Genomic DNA, 20,772 nt, shown 5'->3' with positions numbered 1-20,772 from the left:
GTGCGGGCCCCTGTGACTCAGTGCGGGTCAAGGAGGTCACGGGCTGCACCCGAGGCCGGGGAACATCAGGGGGTGGGGGAGGGCCGCGGGGGGCTGGGTGGGCCCTGCCAGGACGAGGAAACCCGGGCGCCCCCTGGCTCCCCTCGGAGCTCTGACCCAGGGAAGCGAGGCGAGCCCGGGGCTTGAGCGAGTGCGTGCTGGTGGGGAACGGGAGGGTCAAGGTCACGCGCGTCCTCTCCCCCTCGCCCTCTTTGGGACCCAGAAGCCTTCGGACCCTGCAGGACACCAGAGGGCGACCTCAGGAGAGACCCCGGGCGCGGGGCGGCCCGACGGCGCATCCCACCTCCCCCCAGGCGGGCCCGAGCTCCCGCCTCGGTGAGTAACACCCAGGGGCGGGGCGGGGCGGGGCGCGGAGGGGCGGGGCGCGCGGGCGGCGTGCGGGCGGCGGCGCCCAGTCCGCGCCCTGGCTCACCCCGCGCAGGCTCGCGCACCGCGCAGGTAAGGGGGGCCGGGGGCGCGCGCCGGTGGGCGGGCTCCCCTACGCCGCGCGCTCCCCGCTCCTGGCGGGACTTTCGCCCCCGCACCCCTCGGGCCGCCGAGCTGCGGCCCCTCTGCGGCTCCTCCGTACCAGCTGCACGAGTTTGCCGCAGGTCCCCTCCGACCCAGCGGGGTGCAAGCTACGTTCTCCCCGCCCTGTGGTCACCGGCTGGCTCAGGTTTAGGGGCGGCTCAGGGACGGCTCCCTGCCCCGGCCCCCCCCCTCCCGGGGCGGGGCCCTGCAGGAGAGCGCCTGGCCCTGGGGCTTGGCCTGGGGTTCGAGGGTCTCCGGGCCTGGCCTCGCCTGAGAGACTGCCTGGAGGAGGTGACGCCGGCTGGTGGTGCCTGCGGTGAGAACCGCGTAGGCTAGTGCCTGGTGGTGGGAACAGGAGCCCGTGTTTGGGAAAATCCAAGGACTGCGTGTGCCTGGGCAGGGAGAGGAAGGGAAGTTAGGAAGTGAGTATGCGTCCGGAGGGGAGCGCAGGAGTCTCTAGGACAAGAAGCTCGGAACCCGGAGGGGCAGAGCAGGGGTGCTGGGGGAGAGGCAGAGGTGGAGACTGAGGGGTCAGCGTGATGGTTCAGGGCCCCCTCCCATGCACGGTCTGCTTCTCTCCAGCTGTCTACTCACTGGGCTTGCCGGTTGATCCAGGGGGCTCCAGGGCAGCCCAGGGAAAGTGTTCCACAGCTAGCAGAACTTCCTTGCCTGTGCAGACCGGGAAATACCAGAATGGATGCCATGACAGGGTGTGGCTGAAGGGCCAGAGGGGCCAGGCTTTGGAGAGGGCAGGGGAGGCCGCAGCGACCCTGCACCCTGTGGGAGAGGTACCCAGCATGGACTGAGGCCAGGAATTCGGGAAGAGGGCACGTCTAGTTGCTGGTTAGATTGACACAGGGACAGGCAGCTGACTCACCTGTGCATGCCAAGACCGGCCAGTTCTGTGCTTACTCCACCCCTTGGTGAGCATTAAGGCTGCCTGGAGAGGTAGGAGGCTGGGCCCTGCCAGGAACTTGCTGTGTGCCCTCAGGTGAGTCGCCCTGGATCTGATTCCCGTATGCACTCTACATGTGAAGTTTCTGGGCTTTCCAGTTCCTTTCTGGGCCTCAGTTTCCCTGCATATATAGTGTCCCCCAAAAATGTATGTACACACTGTGAATAATTATGAAGGCAGTGTTTATTAAAATACATTTCATTTTCAAAATTGAGCAATCAGCCATTAAAGTGTGTATACATTTTTTGGGGGATGCCCTGTATATTATGTGCAGCCTACCACTAAAGGACCTTAGACCTGGATGGAAAGAGAGGTTAAGAAGGCCATGCCCTTGACCAGAGAGAGTGGGTTGGGGTGAGACTGGCTTAGAGAGGAAAGGACTTCTGCTGGGTCCCTCTCATGTTAAAGTTCAGCCCCCCCGCACCCCGTGAACACATCACTCATACATACTCATGCCTGGCCTCCCCCCTGCCCTCACACTTTCTTCGTCACCTCCAGGATGAAGCCCAACGCTTCCAGACCTGGGGGCCACCAGACCAGACCCCCAGCCTCAACTGCAGCCTTCTCCCACCCCCCACCCACCAGCCATGCTCAGCTTCTGGCCTTTCCTCCAGACAGCGTGACTCAGTTTCCTAGGGTTAGAGATCCCTTTGGGGCCACAGACTTGGAAGGCCCCCAGAGTAGTGACTGCAAACCAGGTCTGTAAGACTCATCCCGAGGGGCCCTAGGCAGCTCTAAGAGGTGAGCAAGGCTGAGGACCAGGTCCCCAAACCCAGAGCCACTCCCCTCCACCAGGAGGACTGAGTATTTGAAAAGCTCTGATCTAGTTGGACCCCCATTTCATAGGATGTGACTGAGGCCCAGAGAGGAGCAAGGCTATGGATAAGCTGGGGCATGGCCAGGGCTGAACAGCTGGGTAGGGGGCCACAGGGGTCTTGTGGGAGCAGCTGGGGTATGGGCCATAGCTCCAGGATAGGAGAGCAGCCACCAGCTGCAGAGAGAGAGCAGCAGAGGGCTCCGTCTCCTGAGTGTGGCATTGGTGTGGGTGGTGCTGCCTGGCTCCCAGGTGAGTGTGGGGGGGGGAGTACTGGTGCTCAAGATCTCCCTGCAGTGAGTATTTTCTGTAGGTCCTCGCTCACCCTGATCTGGTTCCCAGTTTGTACCTCCCATCCTGGTTGCACCCTCCTTCCTCCACTTTCAGCCATTGTCCTCACCTCCCAGCTCAGACCCCAGCTGCCTGCCAGCTGAGGGTAGAGAGGTCACCCCCCAAAGGACCTTTCCACTCCATCAGTTTCTGGAGATATGTGTGAGGGTCAGGTGGGTCCACCACACTTGTTGCACCCCTGACCCCTTGGCTGGCCTCTCCTGATCTGCCTGAGCTGACCTGGAACTACTTGCCCCCCACCCCCGGGGGCCTGGGTGCTGCTGCAGGGGCTGGCTGCGAGATAAGGCTGCAGCTGGGCGTCTAGTCACTTCCCCTTCCTGCCTCTCTCTTTCCCAAGGCCTCACCCTCCTGAAGGAGCAGCAGGAAAGGTGGGGCAGGAATGCCTGGGCCCTTGGCCACAGTTCTGAGGCACCTGTCCCACTCTCCCGCAGAACTGATGTCCTGGGCGTTGTAGGCTCCTTGTGGCTGGATGGGGCAAGATGAGACCCCTTGCTGCTTGGGTCTGCCTGTGTCGCCTGCCCATCACTGACTTCCTCAATCATGTCTCTTGCCCTACCCAGGTCAGCTAACTGCAGAGCCTCAGAGTGTCCGTGCCAGGGAGGGGCAGAGCTGAGTATATGATCCCCTTTGCCAGGTGAGGGCACCAAGTCTGGTGAGAGGGGGTCTGTGTCCACTTGGAGACTGTGGCCTGGCTATGGGGCTGGGTTGGACCCCAGGCCCCTGCTACCCCTTCCTCTAGTCAGGAGGCCACATTCCCAGGTGACCCCTTCCCGCTTGGAGGGTCCCTTGCTCTAGGTCAGGAAGTCAAGAGGCTGGAGTCCGCCCGCCTTCACCCATGTCTTGAGTAGGACCCATCTAGCAGGGTCAGCCATGGCCTTGAGAAAGGCTGGGCTCCTCTGACAGCATGTCCTTGTTCCCAGAGACTCAGTGGAGAGAGGGCTAGGCCAGAGCATCGCTAGATGTCTCTCTGAGCCCTGGGAGCCAGGGTGAGTGTTGGAGCCCAGGAGTGAGCAGGCCAGGGGCACTTCCTTGGCAGTTCTGAGTCCTGCTGCCCGCTCCTTCAGGCTCCCTTCCGCTGGGCCCAGGGGGAGAGTGGGGCAGGGGTCAGTGGCCAGTGTGGGAATTTCTCTTTGAGGTGACCCAGGTTCATTGCTCCATTCTGATGTGGGATGGTCATGGGCCTTGCTTCTGGCACACGCGCGAGAGGACAGGCACTGACCCTGCTGCCCCCAGTGCTGTCTCTGATCTATGCCCCGTTCACAGGCCCTGAGGCCGGCACACTGGCCATGTGCAGCCCCGAGGAGTCCCTGAAGCGCCTAGAGGAGGTCTTCTCGGCCACCCTTGCCCGAATCAGCAGCCTTATCCTCCAGCCCCTGGTCGAAGCTAGTGAGTCTCGATTCTCCCGTGGGAAGGGTGGGGACACAGGGACAGGGGTTGTACCTTGTTGGACCCTCTGAGCTGCAGCTTCTGGTGGAACTGGGGTTCTGGCCCCCAGTTGCTGGCTGTTCCTTTCTCAGAGTGACCCTGAAGGGCTGGCCATGAACCTCATTCTGGTTCAGACCGGCTGTGTCTAGAGACGGACTTCCACCTCTTCCGGGGCACAGGCCTGGATGCTCTAGCTGAATTCTCATCTCGCTGTCCCCCAGGGCATGGCGGGGAGGCAGGTGTTACCTCCAGCTTGGGTCTCACTTGTGAAGTGACCTGGGCAGGTGCCTTCTCAGGGGCTGTGTCCATGCACTGTGAGTGGCAGGGACTGCAGGGCCCCAGGAAGACTTGGGGAATTAGTGTACCTGGTGCCCCCAGGTCATTGGTGCTGTCCCTGTTTGGTGAGGAGGCAGATGTGTGCCTGTATTTATGCTTCAGGGTGCTGCTCGCCGCTCCAGCCTGCTCATCCCCTGCTGAGCTCAAGGGGGCACATCGACTCCCAATCCTGTCCCAAGGAACCCAGGGAGGCAGGACCCTGGCTGCAGCTCCAGGGCTGTGGCGTGCCGCTAGCCCACAGGTGTCCCCGCCGCCCCGGGCCCCTGAGAGCTCCTTGGAAGGTGGAGCAGCCCTGTCCCCCCTCACAGTGTGGTTGTGCCCCTGCCCTGCCCCAGAGCCCTCGGACCCCCAGGGCAGAGAGTGCCTGCGGCTCCTGCAGCAGCTGCACCAGAGCTCCCAGCAGCTCTGGGAGGTGACGGAGGAGAGCCTGTGCTCACTAGAGGAGAGGCTGCGCCACCCAGACACCGTTGGACTAGAGTCTCTGCTGCTGCTGCGTGATACCAATCATGTCCTGCAGGTCTACATGGAGTAAGACAGCGAGGAGGGGGTGTTAGGGTACCACCTGGCACCAGGCTTACCCGGGTCAGGGCTTGGGCACAAGTTTGGGTTGAGCCTGGGATGGGGCTCACCTGGCATGGGGCTCACAGGGGGTTGGTTTCAGTGGGTGTGGGCATTAGCCTGGCGCAGGCTCAGATACCCTGGACCTGAGCCTTGGGGCCTTCTAGGAAAGAAAGATTTTGTGAGTTAGAATTGTCTTGTTGGGTCAGTCAGGACTGGAGGTCACCTGTGCCTAGAACCAGGCCACTGTCTAGGCCCCTCAGGGCAGCAGTGAGTGGGATCTGGGGACCCAGAAGGCAGGGGCTTGAGTCTGGAGTGGGGACTGGGCCTGCAGGGTGCTCCTGTGCTGCTTGTAGGTATATCGAGTCCTATACAAGCTGCGTGGTGGTACAGGCCTTTGAGAAGGCAGCCAAGTGGAGGAGGTGAGCATGGGGGCTGCAGTGGGCCTTTGGGTGGGGGTGTCTGGAGGGCAGGGCTGGGGAAGCCCCATCCCGGAGGAGAGAGTGTCACGCTGGTGACTCATCCTGAGCACTCCTGGCTCTGACAGTTCCTCACTGATATACATGGGAGGAGGGAAGCTAACCCAGTGAGCAGCCTCCAGGAATCCACTAGCCAGTGGTGACCCTGGGGCAGGGAAGGGGACACTTCTCCTTGGAGTGGATGATTATAATCACTAATGCACTGAAACACTGAGATATTGCTGCTAAATCTGTGAAAGGGCCACTCAGGCTCTGCATTTACCTGTTAGGAGAGAAGTGTGGGGTCTGGGATGGGCACTGGGAACTGGGGGCATTTGCCAGGGCAGAGAGGCGATAGTGGTGGGTGCTGGGATGGAAGGGAGTGACAGTGGCATGTGGCCCTCCCTCTGCTCAGAGACTACTGGCCGGGCCAGCTGAAGGCTCTGCGGAAGATCCTGTGGGGTTTGAGCACCGATGGCAAGGTGGGCACCTCGCTGGCCCAGGCCCTCCGCCAGCCTCTTACCAATCACGTGCAGCACTACATGTTCCTCCTGCCAAGCCTTGGGGACACCATTGAGGAGGCAAGTGGCAGGGGGGCCAGGCACTGCTCACCAGGCCGAGGGTGGGGAGACACAGGGCCCTGGCTCAGGACACCTGCCTCACTGAGGAACTATACAAGCTGCGTGGTCCTCAATAGGTTTGAGAAGGACCCAGCCTGGCTTTGGGGACATGGCTGTGTTCTGAAGGGACATGTTTTTGTCCCAGGGTGTCTGAGTTTCTTGGCCTTGCCTTGGTGGAGCTGGCAGAGACCCAGGGAGCAGATGTGGAATCATATACTGGGTGTGAGGGCCCGGGGCCCAGGGCCCAGGCCCCGCTCGGGGAGTCAGGGGATGGTCCTGATTCCCTGTGAGACTGCGTGCTGGCTGCTCCCTGGAGGAGGAGCTGGTGCATGGAGGGGTGAACTTGGGCTTAGACGCAGGCCAGGGCTGGGGCAGCCCTCACCGGCTGGGGGCAGGCTCTGATAAACCCCCTGCCCTGGCTGCTCTGTCCCTGTAGAGTGACCCTGCCCGGGAGCTGGTGGTGCACGCAGCCACCTGCTTTGGGGACCTCCAGTCCTTCATGAAGCAGGCGCTGGACCAGGCCGTGGCCACACAGGCCCTCTGGGACACCCTGAGCAGCAAGCTGAGGGTGAGTTCATGGCCTGAGGGCCGTCGGGGAGGGGGTTCCGTCAGGCAGGGACCTGCTGGGTGGCTTGAGCTGCTTGCTGTACTCTGTGCCTCAGCTTCCCCATCTGGAAGCGGGGTGGTGGCTGAACCAGGTGGCTGTGCAGTCCCTCTGTCTAGCTATCTTCACCCATTTGCTGAGTACCCCCTGGGCTGGACCGAGAGCTGGCTCTGGGCAAGAGCATTGAGCAGAACTGACCCTCTCCCCCGGGATGTCACCAAATCATTGCATCCCTACTTTCCTGTCCACTGTAGCATGTACTGTCCCTGTAGGGGGGACACATCACTGTGCCCTGAGAGGGTGTGACAGGCTTGGGGCCCAAGATAGAGAGTCAGGAGAACGGGTTAGTGGGGACAGGAATTGCCAGAGGGAAGCGGGCACTGCAGAGCCCCAGGTGAGAGCTGATAGGGGCTCAGGGGAGGCCCCGGCTGCAGGTGGTTTGGGGAAGAGAAAGTGATGATTCAGGAGACGTGCTGCCCTGTTGGGAGTGGCTGTGAATGACCTTCCGGACCTCAGGGCCCTGTCACTGTCCTCGAGTGTCCATCACTGATCCCAGGGCCTCCAGGAGGTGAGGGGGGTGGGGGCGGACACAGGCAGTGGAGTGGCTGGTGCATCCAGGATGGGTGCCCAAGCCCTACGCCTCCCCCCCCACTTCACCAGGTTGCACTCTGCACCCCTGCTCGCCGACTCCTGCAAGACAGCCAGGACGTCCCGGTGACCGTCACCCCACTGCCGGTGGACCGTGTGCTGCTCTTTGATGATGTCCTTGCCCTTCTGCAGGTTGGATGGGGCAGGCCAGAGGTCTGGGGGCCACAGTGGGGCTGGGGGCTGGTTGAGAAAGGAGTGGGAAAAAGACAGGCAAGTGGGAGTGAGGTCCCCGTTCCCCAGGCAGCAGGATCCATAGAGAGGTTTCCAGCAGGGGTGAGGGGTCTGACTGCGTTTCCAGAAGAGCATTCTGGTGGCTGTGATGGGGCAGGATTGAGGGGTGGGAGGCCGGTCCCGGGTTCCCGGCCAGGCCCTTGGTAGGAGGGGAGCTGGAAGAGCTGCCCTGGAGGAGGGGAACAGGAAGGGACAGTGAGGGGCTCCGTGCTGGGCATGTTGGACCGCGCAGCCGGGGACATCAGGGGCATGCCAGCAGGCCGGTGCTCGGGGCCAGGCCAGGCCAGAAGATGATGTGAGTGTCTGGCCTGGGCTCTGGACAACACCTGTGCCCTGTCTTCTTCCAGGGCCACAGTGTCCACACCTTTGATCTGAAGCTCATGTGGGTCGATCCTGAGCAGGACGAGTGAGCAGCCTCCCCCAATGACACCCCAGGCCTCCCCTCCCTCTACCCTACGAAACCTGCCTGCACCCTAACGCTCTGACTGGGGCCCCCCAACACCCTCCTGCACAGAACTGGGGCCTATTCATCACTTTCATCTGTCTAGGTGCACGTTTCACCTCCTTACACCTGAGGAAGAGTTCTTTTTCTGCTCCAGGGACCCCCAGGACCAGGTGAGTGTGGGTGATCTATGAATTGGGGGGGTGGGTGAAGGAAGTGAGAAAAGGAGACGGGGGTGGGAGGATGGTGCACAAGTATACAACCCTGGAGGCTCCATGGGTGTGTCAGTCCTCTGGGGTCATGGTCAAAGTAAGTCAGCGGTCAGCCTGGGGTCAAGTGTCAGAATGCCATAGAGGCGGGCATTTTCCTCTGTGGAGCTACATGGGGGCCTGTGTTGATCCCTGCTGGTGGTTTTGTCTGCCCCCCTGGGCAGGCCCTGGAACTGCAGACCGGGGCTCAGGTGTGGATGGCGGACCCTAGGGAGCAGCTTGGGCAGTTGGAGACTCCTCCAAGTGGTCGAGGGATTGGAGGTGGGAGGTGGAGAGGGTCATACTGGGGTCACCCCAGAAGGGCTTCCTAGCGGGGCTGCCTCCCGCAGCAGTGACCTGTCTTGTGTTTCCTCTCTCCCCATCAGGTGATGTGGCGGTACAAGGTTACCCAGGCTGTGTGCCAGGCCCTGCGTGGGAAAAAAGACTTCCCGGTGCTGGGGACGGGCCTGGAGCATGCCAAGACCCCTAGCTGCCGCTCCACGGGAGCGTACACCTTCCTGGCAGAGGGTCGGCTCTGCCAGGCCACCTACGAGGGCGAGTGGTGCCAGGGCAGGCCCCATGGCAAGTGAGTGACCGGGGCTCTTCCTGGGGGTCAGCGGGGCAGACAGGACCCACATGGACTTCATTGCCTCGGGGCATGAACCAAAGGCTCTTATTTCTGTGGTCAATTCTGTTTGTCCCCCAGAGTTTCTCTTCAGTCCTCGTGGACAGGGCCTCGCCCATAGTAGGTCTGTGCCAAATGAAGTTTTGATGTTGGTGACACTAGAGCGTGAGGCAGACGTCAGGTGGCTGCTGTGCAGTTGCCCTTCTGTTCTCAGGAGATGGGAGAATAGTCCTCAGATCTACGTAGCATCATAGGGTGGTGGGGGTGGTTTTTGGACATCCCATCTTCCGTCCTTACAAAAATGCTCAGGGGCAGTGATGTCACCCATTTTGTAGGTACAGAAACAGGCCCAACACTGGCATGACTTGCCCAGGGCCTCAGGGCAGGTTCTAGGGTGACTCTGGTGCCAATTTCAGGTCCACCTGACCCCACAGGCAGGTAGGCTTTTGAAGAATATGTGGCCCCACCCTGTGCTACAGCCAGGAAAACTAAGGCCCAGGAAGCAGAAGGGACTCCCCAAGGTTAGGCTCTCAAGCTCATGCATTTGTTAGCTCTGATACCCCGATCCTTCTGGAAAGGGCTTGAGGAAGCTCATGAACAAAAAAGACAAAAAAAACAATGCCGTGCCAGAAAAGGAGCGGAGGAACCCCACTGATTAGTATTTGGCTAATTGAGCTTGGAGTTTAGCTCCAAGCTTCCTGTTGATCAAAGGGAAGAGGGAACCTGGATGTTTCCAGAACTCTCCCTACAGAATGTGGTGAGTGTGCCCCTTGAGGCTGCTGGGGCACATGTGCCAGGAGTAGAGAAGAGCTAAGAGCCCCTCTGGGGTTCTAGAGCTCAGAGAAGAGGCCTGGGTGGGGCAGAGGCCAGTCCGAGGGGAACCTAGGCCCCTGAGAGAGTCGGTGGCAGGCCGCCTGGACATCTGTGTGTGTTGAAGGATGGGTCTGGTGGGCCTGATGCCCGTGGATCTCGACTGTGTTCCAGGGGATCCCTGAAGTGGCCAAACGGGCAGAATCACGTAGGCAGTTTCTGCCAGGGCCTGGAGCACGGGTAAGGCTGGGGCTGAGGCGGGAGCGTGTGTGGGCAGGGGAGTGGTTTTTGCCCCTGCCAGTGTCATCAGCCTGGCCCCATCTTAAGTCCCCAAACCCAAGCAGGAGCTTAGAGGCCGTTCCTGTCTTTGTACAAAAGGGAAACTGAGGCCCTGTGGAGGGTGGGCCATGGGGGAGTGGCCCAGGGCCAGAAGGAGCTCCCAGGGGAATGGGAGCAAGATGGGGGCCCCTGAGCGGGGCCCTTGGGAAAAAGGGACGGGCTAAGCACCTGTGAGACTTGCCCCATTGCCTGAGAAAGCCACTGGGGACAGGGACACTCCTGGGTGGCATGGAGGGGGTATGGCGGGGGTATGATGGGGTGTCTTGGGGCAGAGTGGTGGCCCTGGTGCTGACTTCCCTCCCCGCCACCCACAATGGCAGCTTTGGCATCTGCCTGGTGCCCCAGGCCTCTGAGGACAAGTTTAACTGTTACAAGTGCCACTGGCGGGAAGGCAGGATGTGTGGCTATGGCATCTGTGAGTAAGTGACTCTGGGCCTGATGGTGGGTGGGCTCACGGTGCAGGCATGGCCCCTGGGCCGAGCTCTGGGAGGCAGGACCAGCGTTGGTGACCCTCTCCAGGTATGGCACTGACAGGGTGTACAAGGGCTACTTCCAGGAGGGCCTGCATCACGGCTTTGGGGTCCTCGAGAGTACCCCGCAGGCCCCTCATCCCTGCAAGTACACGGGCCACTGGAAGCGGGGCCAGAGGAGTGGCTACGGCATCCAGGAGGATGGTGACAGGTGAGCACTCCATGGCCACCCCCAGGATTGGTGGGGAGAGGGGAACCTCACAGACCAAGCAGCCTCAGAGCACAGGGGTCAGTCCATGTTTGTCCCCCAGAGTCTCTGTGAGTCCTTCACTTTTCCTCCACTCCCTTAGTTGTCTCTGGGCTTAGGAAGCTACTCTGGCCCCTCCTTGCGCTTCTAAAAGGAGTTTCTGATCCTCTGGTTTGGCCCCATCTAAGGGTCACAGCCCTTCTGGGGTCTCTGGGCTGTGAGGCAAAGCTCAGGGTCCCTGGCCTGGCATTTGGGACTTCGCCTTGGACTCCATTCCTGCCGTGACCCCTGCACACCCCTTCAGCCTAATAGACCACAGAACACCGCCACATATCTGTTGCACACTCCTACCTCCATGGCCTTACACGTGTGTGAATGGCACCCCACTCCTTCTGTCCTTCCTGCCACCTCCCCCAGGAAGCCTGCCAAGATGCCCTCCCCAGACAGGCTCTCTCCCTCCTCCACCCTCTTGGGGGTCCTGACTTCACCTGCCTGGAGTCTGAGTTGAATGGATTCAGGAGATGTCATTGCGCCTTATCTGCCTCCCCACGCCACCCCCCTGAAAGGTGCATGAGGACGATTCGCGTTCAACTCTGGCCACCCTCCCTCCTCCCCCAGGGGTGAGCGCTACATCGGCATGTGGAAGGCTGACCAGCGCCATGGCCCAGGGATCATCGTCACCCAGGCAGGAGTCTGCTACCAGGGGACCTTCCAGGCAGATAAGATGATGGTGAGTCGGTGACCCTTGTGTGTCCTGAGCTACCCTCTCCCTGCACTCGGGCTGAATTCTGGAGCCCCCTGCTCTAGGGACCCCGAAGCTGAGCTGAGGTTGGTCAGGGGTGGATGAGGTGGGAAGCTGGGTTCCTAGGTACTGGATGGAGCCAGAACCTGGGCAGGATTCCAGTTCTGCCACCCACCTACCCTGGCCTTGGCTAAGTCCCTGCCTCTGCTAGCCTCAGTTTCCCCATCGGCAATTCAGGTTAACTATTTATTCAGTGAAATAGTAAGAATGAAGCGCATGGTCATGGTGATGCCACAGCCTTAACAACCAGCGTTTATGGACCCCTAACCAGATGGCTAGCTCTGGACTCGGCTCCCAGCATGATTTTGTGGGATCCTCTCAGTATCCTCTGGGTCATGTCATTGTCCTTAGTGTATGAATTACAAACGTGAGGCTCAGAGAGGTCAGAGAACTTGCCCATGGTCACATCCTACTGGGTGACAGAGCTGAGAGTCAAACCCAGCTGAGTCCGGGCACCCAGCGTTTACCTCCTGCCTCACCGGCGCCCTGCCGGGGCCTCGGCACCCAGCAGAGTGTGGGCCCTGCTGTCGCTGTTGGCTTGTTTGTTTACCCTACGCTCGGTTCTGGAAAGGACCGCGGGAGGAAGAGACGAGAATGGGCGCAGCAACTGGTTCAGAAATAAGAAGAGAAATTGTATCCCGCTTGGTTCTGAGCTTCCTGGCAGCCAGTGCGGCACGGGAATCTGATCAGTTCCGCGGGCCCCCCTCCCGGAGTCAGTGACAGGGAAGTGGGGGTGGTTCCGGCAAAGCACAGCGCTTCCTGAGCCACAGGAGCGAAGGGCGGGTTCCCCAGGAGGCTTCCTGAGAGGGGCCCCTGGGGAGGAGCCACGTCCCAGGGAGTTGGCAGGGTAGCGGGGGATGCGGTCCACGGGCTCATGCTCAGTGCACAGCGGGCCGAGGGCTGGCATCCCGTCCAGCACAGTCCTGGGAGGTGTAGCAGGGCTCCCCATGAGTCAATGCCCACTTGCCCCTTTCCTCCCCCCATCTCCTGGCCCTCTAGAACCCATCTCTTCTCTTCCTGGCTTCCCTCTCCAGGGCCCAGGGATCCTCCTCTTTGAAGACGACTCTTTGTATGAGGGCACATTCACCAGGGACCTGACCCTCCTGGGGACGGTGAGGGCCAACTCCACTCCCCGCCAAGGCCAGGACTGGAGTCTGTAACCACCCCCTGGGACCCAGGGCCAAGGGTGCAGGCAGTGGGTGGAGAAGGTAGGGGGGACCTCTGCCATCTCCACGCATCCCAGGGGCCCTCCTGCTGCAGAGATATGATTTGATCCAGGTGGGAGTCAAGAGAGGACGGGTGGGCTTGCTTTGGCACAGTGGGTGCTGGTGGTCCCCTGGCTGTGTCCCCTACAGGACCCCTAGTTGGGAATCTACCCCCTCTACCACCATCAGTGCCTTGGGCAGGTGGCCCTGGAATGACTGTCTTTCCTGCCCAAGCTGACCAAGCAGAAGGCAGTTGTGTCCCTGATGGGGCCTTTGGAAATGTGGGCGCTGTGTTGGTTTTGTTATAACCCGCATTTGATGGGTGGAGACCAGGAGTGCTAGGAATGTGACAGCCCCATGCAGCAAAGAGTTGCTCCTCCCCAGAGTCAGTAGTGCCTCATGCCCTCCCCAGTCCCCTGCCCGCCCCGGCCCCACAGTGGTGGTTCTCTCCACTGAGCTGAGTCCCTCTTCCCCATTTTCCACCCTGTCTCCTGCCTCAGAGATGATCCCCTGGGGAAGGGCACAGCTCTGGGTGAGGGACTGTGAGCCCCTCAGGGTGGGCAGATTAAATGGATGGAGGGAAGGTCACCCACCAGTCCCTGCCTCTATGATGTCGGATGGACAGGTGTAAGGCCCATAATGATTGGATGGAAAGGAACCTGGACAGACAGACAGTAGACAGACATCCCTGTTTCCCTTTCCTGGCTTCCAGGGCAAGGTCACCTTCCCCAATGGCTTCACCCTGCAGGGCTCCTTTGTCACTGGGGTGCAGAAAGGACTTCACACCCAGGGCGTGCTGGACACAGCCGCCCTCCCGCCCGACCCAAGCAGCACCTGCAAGAGGTGAGAGCCTCACCATCTGGCCCGGGCTTCCCGGAGCCTGTCTGGGGTTGTCTCTGTGTCTGTTTCTACCCCCAAGGACTCAGGTCTCATCAGAGGGGCTTTTCTAACCTCCTCATAGCTCTTTGGCGAGTTCAGAGAGCCCAGGACACATGACTCTTAAGTCAGGGACACTTAGAATCAAGGGCCATGTGGCTATAACTCCACATGCCACAAAACTGAAGGAAAATATTACACTTAGGCTTCTCTTAGACCCTGCTATTTTTCTAGGAAGGGTACAAGACAGCTTTCAAGACAAAACAAACGAATAAAATAGAAAAGTGAGTTGAGACTAAAAGAAAGAGAGATGCAGATAGGCCTTATAATGGTTATGATTGAGCATTAGTCTAGCTCTGAGTTCCCTGGCAGGCAAGGTGAAGAAGGAAACTTGCTAAGTGGAAGAGGAAGACTTGGCTTTGCACTGATGAGGGCATCTGTGTGGGTGGTGGTTCTAACGGGGTGCAGTACCAGCCAGCATTTCAGACATGGGGAGGGGGTACAGTTGACTTCTTGACCCATTGTCTCTGCATGCTTCTCCCTGACAGTAGGAGCTGAGCATGGATGGCAAACCTTAGGGGCATGACCCATGCCGGTGGGGTGCAGGTATGGGAAAATCTGTGAGAGTGTCATGGGCAGGCAGTGCTCCGTTAGACACACACACACACACACAGCCAGACGCCCAGGCTTGTTGGGCAAGACAGAATCGAGCTCAGGAAGGCACCGGGTGTGGTGGGAGGGAAAGCGGGGTCTCATGGCAGGGGGATTCAGGACTTCTGGGCACTGGTCTCTCTTAGGCCAAAACCATGCTCTCTGGATTGGGCCTCCAGCTCTCCAGGTCTTTCTGTCACCTTTCCAGGTCTCTGTGTGGCCCTTTATTCCCCACTAAGTAGTAGATTCTCTCTGTCCCTTCTCGGCCTCTCCCTTCTCCTCCTGGAGCGTTGGTGGTAGCCTCATCTGTCCCCAATCTGTCCACCCTTCCTGGGCCCTGACTCTGGGCCAGGCTGGCTATCTGTACCTCCCCAGGGACCTGGACAGGGTCCTGCCCACTGCAGCTCCATTTCCACCCCTGCCCTCCACTGCCTCCATCGCAGGCAGCTGGGCCTGGGCGCCTTCCCTGTGGAGAGCCGCTGGCAGGGTGTCTACGGCCCCTTCCGGGACTTCGTGCGTGCTGGCTGCCCAGGGGCCATGCAGGAAGCCCTGCTGGGTTTCCACATGCAGAGCTTGAAGGAGCTGCGCAAGTCCGAGCAGGACCTGTGCTCTGAGAGGTGAGGCCCAGGTGTGTGTGTGCCCATGCACCCCCGGGTATACCCAGAAGGCTTCCTGGAGGGGTTGCACCTGGGCTCAGGTATGGCTGAGAGACGTGTACATGGTGCCTCAGGACTCCACCGGATGACAGTGTAGGCAGAATGGAAGACATCCTGGAGGAGGTGCTGCAGCACCGGGAGCCTAAGGCCCTGCAGCAGTGCCTCAGGAAGGTGAGGACCCTGGAACTGGGGGCCACAGCGAGGGGACCTTCTCACTGCCCCTGGTGCTGACAAAGGGGACAGGTCATGGGCCCTCTCTCCGCAGAGAGCCTCAGTGTTCCCATATATGAAGTGGGAGCAGCCTTGGCGTCTTGTCTGGGCCTGCTGGGCTTCAGCTGCGGGCCCTGAGATCTCTTTTTTGCCTATGCACTGGCCAGGCTCTGAGCAACTCACTGCACCCCCTGGGGAAGCTGCTGCAGATGCTGATGCTGACCTTCCAGGCCACGTACGCGGGCATCGGGGCCAACAAGCACCTGCAGGGGCTGGCCCAGGAGGAGGTGAAGCAGCACGCGAAGGAACTCTGGGCCGCCTACAGGTGAGCTCGGTGGCACAGGTGGACCGCCACTGCCCTGTGACCCTTTCTGAGCATTGGCTCTGCCTGGAACCTGGGCAGGAATGGTGCTTCTCCCTCGGGTCTGGGTGGAGAAAGAACCAGAGGGTGGGTTGGTCAGTGTGCAGCTGGTGAGCAGAGGGTGGGGAGATGATGGCAGGGCCCGATCAGGCCCTGGGTTGACCCCTGACCCCGGGGGAACTCTAACCCCACTGAAAGCTGAGCCTGAGCCCAGACTCAGGCCCCATCTCCAGTTCTGGCTGAGCTGTGCTCCCGTGAATCATCACAGAGGGGGCCCTGGCCACTGCGGTGCCCTCTGTTGCGGGTTCAGGACTCTGCCTGGCATCCTGTCCTCCCACGCTCCTAACTGCTGAGGGTTGGGAGGCTGGGTGTGCAGCTCATGCTCCACCATTCTGGGGTTGGACCCACCTGCCTTTGGTGACCAGCAGGTGGAGCTCTAGTTCGTGGGAGGTGGCAGCTACCCTGTCCCCTTCTGTTGTCTTGCAGGGGTCTGCTGCAGGTTGCCTTACAGCGCAAGGGCCAGGCCCCTGAGGAAGAGGAAGATGCAGAGACAAGGTGGCTGCCCCAGGCCCCCATGGGGTCTGTGGGGTCCTCTCACCCCGGGGCAGTCAGGATTGGGTCCAGGGAGGCCTCACACCTTTGCTCCTGGGGCCTCCTTTTGGGAAAGGGACGCTTCTGGGCAAGTGTTGGGAGTTACGGCTGTTGACCAAGCATTGTTCATTGAGCATTCAAGGATCAGAATGACCCATGACCTCTGCTCCATGAGCAGAGATGATGACCCACGACCTCTGTTCCGGGTGGGAGTTAATGCGCCACTGTTGTGGGTTAAGGAGCAATATGGGGTCATTGGAGGGCAGCTCAAGGAGTGATCACGGCCCCCCAGACTCCCACCCTGCTGACCCCAACCCATCCTGGTTGCTGTCACTCAGGAACCTGCAGGTGCATGGATTGGTGCTGCCTCTCGTGCTGCCCAGCTTCTACTCGGAGCTCTTCACTCTCTACCTGCTTCTTCACGAGACAGAGAACAGACTGTACAACCAGGGCATCACCAACCTGAGCCTCTTCCCTGACACCAAGCTGCTTGAGTTCTTGGATGTGCAGAAGTAAGCCTCCCCCCCACACCACGTTTGCCAGGAGGATACAAACTCAAGTCACGCTGTCTTTAGTAAAAAAGGGGGGGGCATTAATTGGCCATGTACCCATGAAGTTCTAGGGTTATGCTCGCGTAGCTGGATTCAGGTGTGGCTGGATCTAGGCGCTCAACTGTATGATAAAGGGAAGCAACTTCCTCCCTCCCCTCTCTCTGTTGGTCTGTCTCTGGCTCCCCCTTATGGAGACAAGCAGGGCACCAGCCACTCAAGGCTTATACTCTCCCAGCTCAGTCCCCCCCCAGTCTCCACAGGGAGCTGGTGTCTCCTTCCTGGCAGCTCCCGCAGAGCCCTGAAGTACCTCACTGTCTTGGCTTGGGTCTTGAGTGCTCCCTGAATGCTGGCTGTAGCCCAGACTGGCCAGGCCTGCCTCAGTATCTACTACTGGGGCTGGGGCAAGGTCACCTGCTCCTGGCTCTTGGACTGAGAGTAGGGGAGGGGAGAGCCTCAAGGGGAAACCGAGAACCATTCAAGGGGCAGATCAGGGCCTCTCTTCTACCCTCAGTTGCCACAGTATCTTTTCTCCTTAGCATTTCTTCTGATCACTTGATACCATGAGTGACAAGGGCATGGACACTCTGCTCCTACACCTGCTCTTTGGTACTCAGTGATGGTTTTTCCCACCCACCCCCTAAAACCCTGTTTCCCCTCCATTGTGGTGAATATTTCCTGCAACTGACCAGCCACCAGCCCAGACCCCTGGTGGCCAACGGCTTCCCAGGCGCCTCTCTCCCACACCTCCTCTGCATGTCGATTCACCATCATGTTTTGAGGCCCGATGGAGGCCCCCCTTCTCCAGGAGTCCCTCTCAGCCTCCCCTTGCCTTGGGCTTCACACACGTGCTCTGGGATGCCATTTTGGACCATTTCCTGCACTCAACCCTGCTGGGGGACATGGTGGCACAGGGGATTTGCCCTCTGACCTCAGACCCTGTCCCCTCCTCTTGGCAAAGCCTTCTGTTTCATTTTTTAAAATTCAGGCACCTGTGGCCCCTCAAGGACCTCACACTGACCACCAATCAGGTGAGAAAGTAGGCCCTTTACCTGCCCCAGGGACAGGGAGGCCCGAGCCCTGAGCTGGACCCCAGATTCACTCAGGCTTCCACGTGGCCTTCTGCCTCGTGTTGCTGGTCAGAGGCTGCAGAGGATGGGGGACGGGCAGAGATGGGGGAGGGTAGAAACACCAGGTTTCCCAAGTTCTGATTTCTGTGGGGGCGAGGGTGTAGCCGATGGCCCACAGTGACCAGGCTCAAACACAGGCTCCCCCTTTCTACTGGTTTTGCCACCATGGGCACAGTATTTGATCTCTGTGCCTCAGTTTCCCCATCTGTTGCAGTGCTAGCTGTGGGGGGCAGTGGGCTGGCATCCCCAGGCATTGCTGGGCCAGCAGCATCAGCAGTTGCTGAGAAGCTGTTAGGAAAACAGATTCTCAGACCCACCCCAGACCTACTGAGCCAGAAACTCAGGGAGGCCAGGAATTGGCGTTTCACCAAGTTCTTAGGTTCGAGAGCCATTGACGTAGGCCCCAGCCTGGGTGGCAGCCGTGACCGTTGGCTGTTATGATGATCACCTTCCGTATCCAATGTGACCCTTCAGCCTTCTGCTGGCCATTTACCGCACTTCACAGTGGAGCTGTCACTTGCCCTGGGTCACTCAACCCTCTGAGCAGGGCTGTGCTGAAACCACTAATGGGGATGGGGTGGGTGGCCAGGGAGGAGGTCATGACAGAGCTGGGGGAACTGTGGCCTCACCACCCTGCTCCCCTTGCCGCACAGAGACACTCCCTGGTCAGGGACAAGTGCTTCCTGTCAGCTACGGAGTGTCTGCAGAAGATCATGTGAGTCCGCGCCCTGGGCAGGGTGGGGGTGGGAGGCAGGAGCTCCGGGGCCCCTGTTGGGACTGACCCCGAGGGCCTTGATCGGGAGCCTGCCGCCCCACTGCAGCACCACGATGGACCCTCGGGAAAAGCTGGAGGCACTGGAGAGGACGTACGAGGAGATCGAGGCCACTGTGTCTCGGGTGCTGGGCCAGGAGCAAAAGCTGCCCATGGACGACCTGCTGCCGCTGCTCATCTACGTGGTGTCCCGTGCCCGGTGAGCTGCCGCCCGGCCGGGAGCTGGCTCCTTTCCCACCTGGCCCTTCCCCCGGCCAAACTCGGAACAGCAAAGTCTTTGAACTTCAGGGTTTATGGACACTGCTTTTCTTAGTACAGATGGGCACGCTGAGGCCCAGAGAGAAGAGGGTCCCCGTGTGCCTCCCCCGGGTCCCGTGGGTGTCAGAAGCAGATTGGGGACATCACTCTAGGTGTCCAGCCTCCCAGGCCAGGGCTTCTTCCCCAGCTGCTTGGTGCTGTCCCTGATGGGCCCCCTTCTCCCCATCACTGGGGGTGGCTGTTCTCTAGGATCCAGCACCTGGGAGCTGAGATCCACCTGATTCGTGACATGATGTACCCCATCCACACGGGCGGCCTATATGACTTCCTGCTCACGGCCCTTGAGGTGAGGGACAGAAATGCCCCGGGCACTGGGCAGGCCTGGGGATGAGCTCACATTCACAACTTGTGTGCCTCCATGGGAGGGTCCTCACGGAGCCCCTGGTCCTGCCCTTGTTAACGGGCTGGGGGACAGCCCACTGTGCATACCCACCCTAGGAACCCGAGGGCCATGCACGTGGTCTAGACTGCACCCCCGAGCACCACGGGAGGGGAAGGCCCTATTTCCTTGCAGACTGTGGCAGGGCTCCTTGCAGACATGGTGGTCCAGGCCCCGGTGGTGGGTGCATCTGGTATCTGGCCCAAAGCCTGTGCAGGTTGCCGGGAGCCAGCAGAGCAGTGTCCTCAGCCCCACCTCTCTCCCTCCAGTCCTGTTACGAGCACATCCAGAGGAACGACATGCATCGGCTGCTCAGCTGTCGGGACTCCAGGGAGTTCCGGTAGCCTGGCCTCTCCTGGACAGGCCATGGAGCTGGGAAGGGCCGCTGCGGACTTCCCGTGCAGCGAGCATGGTCTGGCCCTCATGGCCCACGTGCAGAGGGCAGGATGGCCCCTTGCAGGCGGCTCCTGGAGAAGATGAGTCTCTCGAAGGGAGATGCCACTGCAGCCCTAACTGGGATGGGGGTGAGGGGTGGCCCAGAACTGGTGGTTTTCCTTCCTGTGCCACTAGACCCGTCTCTGATGACCTTGACGTCCAGTAGCTCGCAGGCTGGGGGTGAGGAGCCACTGGCTTCTCCTTGCCTGAGCCTTGCTCCCAAGTCATTGAGCCTCAATGTTGCCATCTGTAAAATGAACTCGATTGTCTGTAAAGGAATCTTTCACCCATCTTGCTGGAGTCCTTCTGAAAGTCCGTGGCTGTAATTGAAACTCTCATGTCACTGTCGGTGTCGTCCCCCGTTGCCCTGCTCCTGGGCAGAGGCTCCAAGCTGCTTGCCAGCCTTTTCCCCATGAGTGGTCTCCTGGGGACCCGCCTCTCTCTCAGCTCTGCTCCGGGCTGGAGCATGGGGAGAGGGTGGGCCCCCCCTGCGCCCTACCCTGGACGGAAGCTAGGGTGGGCCCCCCCTGCGCCCTACCCTGGACGGAAGCTAGCTGGATCACCGTTTTTGGCTCAGGGGTGCTTTTCGTACATGAAGCACAGACCTCAGCCTGTGAGGGGGGCTGAAGGGGGCTCTGAGAAAGCCCAGCACACCCGAGATGAAGGCTGAATCCCCTGCGGGAGCCTCGGGGTGGGGGTGGGGGCTAGGGTCACCCATGGACCTTCTGAGATGCTGTGGGGCAGTGAGCGAGAGGCCAGGTGCCTCCCTGCGCTGCTGCCTGCGGGGGAAGGGAGGGGGTGACGCTTTCTCTAACTGGTTTCACTAAGTGGCAGCTCGGAGGAAGGGGTCGGATGAAGCAACTCTGCTTTTGCCAGAAACCCCTGTGACGTCCCCACAAAGATCCCTGGAAGGGGGCTGAGCTGATGAAGTGAGGGTGCTGTGGGTGTTCACTCTTACCCAGGACTAGGCAGCTCGCCAGTATTTTAACCCTCTGCGAGCTAGTGCTTGCCCCTTGCGAGCAGGCTTGCTTGGAGGCAGCCCTGAGCAGGTGAGGCTCTGTAGCCTCTCTCTGCCCTGCACACTCAC

At 60.3% G+C, this 20,772-nt stretch overlaps 1 protein-coding gene across 5 annotated transcripts; it reads left to right on the top strand.

Moving 5' to 3' along the window:
• Positions 1–409: 409 nt before the first annotated feature.
• On the top strand, positions 410–20,014 carry ALS2CL (ALS2 C-terminal like). Of its 5 annotated transcripts, XM_081160586.1 has the most exons (28): positions 412–498; positions 3,251–3,324; positions 3,611–3,676; positions 3,954–4,076; positions 4,787–4,979; positions 5,366–5,431; positions 5,883–6,048; positions 6,524–6,655; positions 7,352–7,471; positions 7,918–7,976; positions 8,119–8,185; positions 8,647–8,846; positions 9,870–9,935; positions 10,355–10,453; positions 10,554–10,715; positions 11,370–11,481; positions 12,588–12,665; positions 13,471–13,601; positions 14,729–14,902; positions 15,016–15,112; positions 15,319–15,476; positions 15,999–16,067; positions 16,442–16,615; positions 17,640–17,682; positions 18,435–18,496; positions 18,603–18,752; positions 19,061–19,157; positions 19,520–20,014. In XM_081160586.1, the coding sequence occupies exons 4-28, from the start codon at positions 3,977–3,979 to the stop codon at positions 19,592–19,594; spliced, it is 2,850 nt and encodes a 949-aa protein (XP_081016712.1). In that variant the 5' UTR covers positions 412–498; positions 3,251–3,324; positions 3,611–3,676; positions 3,954–3,976; the 3' UTR covers positions 19,595–20,014. The 5 variants fall into 5 exon arrangements, with proteins under 5 accessions (XP_081016714.1, XP_081016712.1, XP_081016710.1 ...); XM_081160588.1 differs by lacking the exon at positions 3,611–3,676 and having other exon boundaries at positions 410–498; positions 13,507–13,601; XM_081160584.1 differs by lacking the exon at positions 3,611–3,676.
• Positions 20,015–20,772: the final 758 nt, after the last annotated feature.

The sequence above is a fragment of the Miniopterus schreibersii genome, assembly GCF_964146895.1.
Source record: "Miniopterus schreibersii genome assembly, chromosome: 15".
In the NCBI taxonomy this organism is placed as follows: domain Eukaryota; kingdom Metazoa; phylum Chordata; class Mammalia; order Chiroptera; family Miniopteridae; genus Miniopterus; species Miniopterus schreibersii.
The sequence above is the reverse complement of the archived record's forward strand: the minus strand, read 5'-3'. Positions and strand labels throughout refer to the sequence as shown.